The 6,241-nt window shown below is 36.1% G+C and overlaps 1 protein-coding gene across 3 annotated transcripts in view; it reads right to left on the bottom strand.

The window, feature by feature from the left end:
- Positions 1–3,458: 3,458 nt before the first annotated feature.
- FBXO15 (F-box protein 15) overlaps positions 3,459–6,241 on the bottom strand; it is a 25,705-nt gene continuing 22,922 nt past the window's right edge. For all 3 annotated transcript variants that reach the window (XM_057373508.1, XM_057373510.1, XM_057373509.1), the window contains one exon: positions 3,459–4,783. In XM_057373508.1, the coding sequence (XP_057229491.1) occupies positions 4,514–4,783 (270 nt within the window). In that variant the 3' untranslated portion in view covers positions 3,459–4,513. The remainder of the gene's footprint in view (positions 4,784–6,241) is intronic.

The following is a 6,241-nucleotide window of genomic DNA, read 5'->3' as shown; positions in this document are numbered from 1 at the left end:
GTWTAGTTACTGTGATGAGGTTTTTTTTTCTCAAAAATATTCTATTGCTTACCATTTCATACAGGTAGCAAACCTGAATAAAATTACTTAGTTCCASAGTACTTTACCACTCTTTCAAGGCTTTTGTTAAACGTTTTCACTAGGTACACACAGGTACCTCTCTTTGYACATTTCTATCAGAAAAGGCAAAGTTGTAAATCAAGGTGTTAAAAATAAATGAGATAACAATGAACAAAGAACCACTGATAATCACAATTGAGAACAACTAACTTTATTTATTATTTCCAGGTTTTTCCAAATGTGGACAGTTTCAGTATACTTTCTAAGGTTTTCGGGTTTTGTCTGGAATTTTTTTAACCTGTAATCTTTATTTTCAGTTTTTTCTAAACATCAAGAGGCTTTTCTAACCCTATTTGTAAATATATTGTTTCTTTGGTACAGAAGAGATAGCRATGATCCTGAGCTCTGATATGCTAAGCATTTCCATTAGCTTGAGGGGTTTGGTGGTAGTATTTTTTATTTAATGGTTAAATATTTTCCAATGCCAGCAGATTAAACTGATTTATAGTATTTCAGTGAATAAACAGGATATAACAGAATTATTACACATTTTTTTGTACCTTACATTTTTTTGGGTAAGATTTCACCAAGACAGCTGAATTTAACTTTATGGATGATTCAGGAGGGAAATAATTGTTAACACCYAGTCTAAGCAGCCTGTATGCAGAACAAAAGTAATTCTACCTACCAAGAGATGATCAGTGTCTGACTCATAAGCACATTTCCCTTCAAAAGATTCATTTCTCTTCAAAAGGAGATAAATAACTTAAACACAGAAAGAAAAAATCCCATTTTAGTTTTCTTCAGTACATTTAAAAGCCTTACAGTTTTCAACTTCATTATAAACCCTTCTACAACTAAAGCAGCATTAATATAAGGTATCATTACGCCTTTTTCACTAACCTTTTAATACACAGCATGAGAAAAAAATTTTAAACCCTTAAGAGTTCAAGAAAGAACAGAATAAGCAGTGCTTTGCCATTCAGTATGATACATTCCTCACCACACTCAACTCCCTAGTTATCCTTGTTGCCACCATTGTCCCCTCTGATTTATGATGGACACAATAGACAGGAAACAAGGATAGGATTTAACTCTTCATATAAATGTACTCCCAACTCTCTACGCACAAGCAGAGATTAAAGCCCATCGCTTGTTCTCATTTTAACTTCTTGAAACAGTGTTTCATCTGCGCAGTTTCTAATGCAGTTATGTTAGAGCTCAGATTCAGTTAAGTTAGACACAGCAGATCAGCTGAGCTGTAGTAATATGTCACAAAGGCAGCAGAGCCAATGCTTTTAGCTAAATCTCCTTCTAATTGTTTGAATATGTTGAACTGTCTGGTAAATGAAAGGTTAGCTACTACATAACTTGCCAGACAGTAAATTATTCAAATATACCTAAGAGATAAAACTTAATCACTTAATCAATTCTTAATCTGACGCAGTATTAATCCATTTCACCTGACGGTATCTTTATTATACTCTACATATATTTCTGCTAAGCACTCAATCCSTAGCATCAGATGGCCATATATCTGACTAAAAAGAAAAGAAGAAAAAAAAGAAAGACAGTCCTCATCTCAAAAACCAAGTACATGACAATGAGACCAGGTTCAACAACCATACCTAAACATCTAATGGATGAATGCAAATCAAAACACGCCTGCTCAATAGAAAGAACAGCCACGCAGGGTGGGAAGAGTCAATGAGATTCTCCACCATATAGCTATTTTCCATATTAAATCACATACACCATAAAGCACATTGGAACTGAAATGAATTACAAAGGCAATTGAAAAAAAAAGGGTAGAAAAAATGACTGAAAGGCCTGTTCAAAGAAAAATACTGTCATTACCCACCTATGCTACAAAGACCTCAGAAAATATAGCTGCCATTAGCTTCCCTGCGGAGTGGTACATGCAATGYACCCTACCACCTTTTGCATCAGGAATATGAAAGGGGACTTAGAAGACTAGATGAAGATTTTATCAAAGCATCAGTTTTTGGAAGAGATGCTTTCTTTCATGGCATGGGCCAGCGTAGTTTACCTGATGCACACCCTTTTCTTTGYGGAGGTAAGGTGTAGATCCTTACACATACAAAGAAAGGAAGATGCAMTTTGAAGAAATGGAAGCTTGAGTTAAGGCATATGTAACTTATCAGGTTTGTTGATACAGGTGGTAGCTACTGAATTTGCTTCTGTTGTGCAACTTAAAAGCAACTGTCAGCTGAAATCAAATGAGTGGCATAAACACTAAATCAAATTTAGGTCCACGTAAAGCTTATTTCAGGACTAACCCTTTCTATCTTCARAAAGGACACAATTATGGTCAGTGAAGATGCATGAGAATAGCTTTGCAACAGTTGGGTCTATTTTTTAAGATCTTGAAACAGTTTGCTTGGGTTTGCTAAATGCACATGTTGCTTATGAACAGCACAAGTGAGTTAGCAATAACCTGAGGAAATGACTCTCCCTTGTATCACATTTTAGGTTGACAGTGTTGCTAAAGATTTACTCTCACCCTAATCAATTCAGTTAGTAAACTTTCAGGCTACTAGATTAGCCTGTCAGGGGTATGGACAGCATACTCGCTTGTTTCATTTCCAAGAGTAACACCAGAATTTTCTATAAAACATTCAATTGTAAAAAAAAAAATCAAATGCTTTAGAAAATGCAATAGTTTATTAAAGGAAGTACACTACTTTTACTAAAAAGAAAACCGTACACCCACGGTTTTTTAAACACTGAAAATACAATAAAAATTCAGATAGAATGAGCAATGACTGACCTTTTACCATTTAAYGGCTGCTTTGGGGGTCCATTGACTTTGGTAGCTTCAAAGCAGAGCAGGGAACATACTTGCACATCTCAAAGGAAAAGCACAGCCAGAACAATTCTGTATTTTTGTTTACAGGCTTAGCAGTGAGGCCAGTGACTCAGAAGACTTTGGGACTGAGTTACCATTTCCTTGCTAAAGGTGATATCTCAAAGACTAAATTCAGGCAAAAACAAAAATGTAGACTGGCCACTTGYCTGTGCAGATGAATTTCCGTGTCTGTCATTCTGGAATTCATCACACCCAGTCTACTTGTTAAAAACATTTATACAAATATGGCTTCAAGGGATCCCCGTCCCCATCAGCAGTCAGTAAGAAAGGAGACAAATTGCAGCTGATCATTCTTGTTTGGCTAACAACCAAATGCAGCAACRTTTCTGCTGCTTCTTTAGGCAAGGTTAACAWGGCAAACTAGAACTGCATAAGYCTCAACTTRCTGTCTTTGAAAGCWACATAAAGAAACAAYTSTCTGGCTGTAGTACCTARCTMCTACTACCTCTGTAGCATAGAAGACAAGTRCTTACATAYRAACTTTGTTTGCACAAACCAATTAATGTATGTAAAGAAATACAGAAGAGAKAATTTCTTTTTATTAAGGAAAACACTACCATAATGAAGTCAAAGCAGTCAACAATGTAACTGTCCTCGCTATGTAAAGACACCAGAGTCCCAATGGCACTTTTTCTTTTTTTTTTTTAATACAGGAAGTAGAAAATTTGGTTCTGACATTACTCCAAGGAACTGCAAAGATCAGGCACATACATTCAATTTTTATATGAATATGTATTGTTAGATAAACAGTATCAGATATGCATTGTTTCTGAAAAAACTGAATGTTACATACATTCAGTAAGATCAGACATCAGCTCGGGTTGGCTGATAATTGGGACACTTATTCAYAGGCCAATACATGAGGCAAATATCGAGGCTCAAATCAGACAGAAGGTTAGAACACGGGAAAACAGAACAAACAGGAATTTAAAGAAGTGTCATAAACAGATATTACACATGACTTTCTTAACAAATACCTCRACAGACATTTTTCAGATCTGACTTCACATCTACCTTTTCAATCCTTTATTAAAATATATACAAGTGAAGTATTTTCTGGAAAAAGTGAAGAAAGATAAAGTACTTAACAAAAATCATTTAATAAAACCTGTCATTTACCAACAAACCCGGAAGGAACAGAATACATGCTGTTTTATTACTAGGCATAAAAGTAAATGTTCTCAAAAACAGTGCAGCTTATGTAAGGTAAGGCATCTTCACAGTATGGTCCTCCAAAGCAGCAATTCCTTAACCATAGTAACAAGTGTCTATAAGAAAAAAATCTTCCTAAAAATAATTTCTCTATACCCAGTATCAGAAACAGACTAACCATGGGATATTCAACAAAGAAAAACCCTAATTTATATCAATACATCTCTCTGATCCCTCAATTGTCCATTAAAAAAAATTATACAACTACACTTGCGACCAAAAAACTTGCAGGAACAGTCTTCCTTGAAGCATCAGAGGTTTATTGTGGGTTTGTTTTGTTTTTTTTGYGGGGGGGAGGGGAGAGTTTGTTTGGTTTGGTTTTTGCAGCAAGGAAATYAGCAACTAATGAAATCAGTAATTTGTTCCATACCAGCTATTTACCTTTATGGTGCTTACATAAAKCACCAAACTGACTATGATATATTCCTTGGTTTCTTCCAACCTTACAAACTCAACACAGACTTTGCCCTCTGAATCTGCATAGTCTGCAGTATAGATATGACCCATGTAGTCAAAAAGGCCAGATGCCTTGGAAGACAATTCCATGTGGACTGGAGCACTAAAACACCAGAAGGGCTTYCCAGTTTCATCCAACAGAGTCAAATCCATCATGAAGCAGTCCTACAAACACAAGCAGAAGAGATTATTTCATTACATCATGGCACAGTAAGTACATCTGTCCCTGATTTTAGGAGAAATATCAGTGGTTCAGAGAGTTTTGTATGAAGGCTAAAAACTCAAATTATAATTGATAGTGCTTCACTGACTACTGCAATACACTTAGCRGTTTCCTATAGAAATCAAAACTGCAACATCAGACATCAAAAGCTGCGCTATAGAAGGTACCACTACCAATCCAAATCAGCATTATTTCTTGAACATTTTTAAGCCCTTAACGTATGTTTTTCTCAAKTATTAATTACTTTACCATTCAAATAATGATAGTCCTTTCAATATGAGAAAGCAACCTAAGTTTAAACTCTGGTGCTTTGCAAATTGATAGTTTCACATATCCCATGAAAGCATAAGAGTTGTGTGTTATTGTTAGTATCAGCTGTTACTTATGAGTTCTGAATCACTAAATGAATCAAATTATCTTATTTATGTTGTATCTGTGCTCCAAAAGCTTAAACAAACTAACACCACATATTCCATTCCAAAAARCAGATTTCAAATCCTTTATTTCTCTGTACTACATAGCTGTGCTTCTGTTGCTCTAACACTGAAGTAAAGTAATAGTGAAAGCAATCAAACAAGAGCAGATGGAACAAACATTAGGCAGTATRATACATACAGTTTTCCTGAGCTTTTTACTGTAGACTATGCTGAAAATACAAAATCCAACCCAAAACTAATGATGACGTAATAAACTTACATGAGCTATAGAATCACTAGTAAAAACAAGAAAGAATTACTATCTACTGGTCTGACARCTTGCATATAAAAGGCCAATTATGAAAAGTAAAGCGAGGTGGTGTTGAGTGTTGGGATGGTGGGGGTCTTCCCATGCATTTCTGTCCTGGTTGTGGCCAGGACAGGGTAATTTTTGMAGTAGCCAGGGGGAGCTTGGCTAGGATAGAAGTTGATTATGCCACCTCACCTCATTTCCATGGGTGAGAGAAGGGCGTTTTTTTCAGTTGGGGTAGTGTGGCAKGGTCAGGTCTAGCTCCACAGTGAGTATGTTGATGAAGTTCATTTAAAATTATGCGCCTTCATCACTACTGCAGAATCTACAGAACTACTCTGAAACTTTGTTTGAATTCTTTTATGAMTTTTATTCAATAGAATGTGTGAGCCTTCCTCTAAAATACAGTTAATCCAGCTGACCAATGTACCTGATTCGAGCTAGGTGCTGAGTGTGTAGATGTGGCCTGTAGTTTCTGCCTGTGTCCAMTGGCATTTTAACATTACCCAGCAGTTCCTAACTTTCACTGCACATACAGCACAGAACTGCAGAGAACCTCCCCAGGGGTTCAAGGCTTATTGCTTGCAAAAAAAACCCCAACCAAACAAAACAAAAAACCCAAAACTCACACGAAACCAACCTGCAGGTTTTTCTTTGTCCAGCATTTAAAAGCA

The sequence above is a fragment of the Malurus melanocephalus genome, unplaced genomic scaffold, assembly GCF_030028575.1.
Source record: "Malurus melanocephalus ecotype Western Australia unplaced genomic scaffold, MMel_1.1 scaffold_200, whole genome shotgun sequence".
NCBI classification, from domain to species: Eukaryota; Metazoa; Chordata; class Aves; order Passeriformes; family Maluridae; genus Malurus; species Malurus melanocephalus.
The sequence above is the reverse complement of the archived record's forward strand: the minus strand, read 5'-3'. Positions and strand labels throughout refer to the sequence as shown.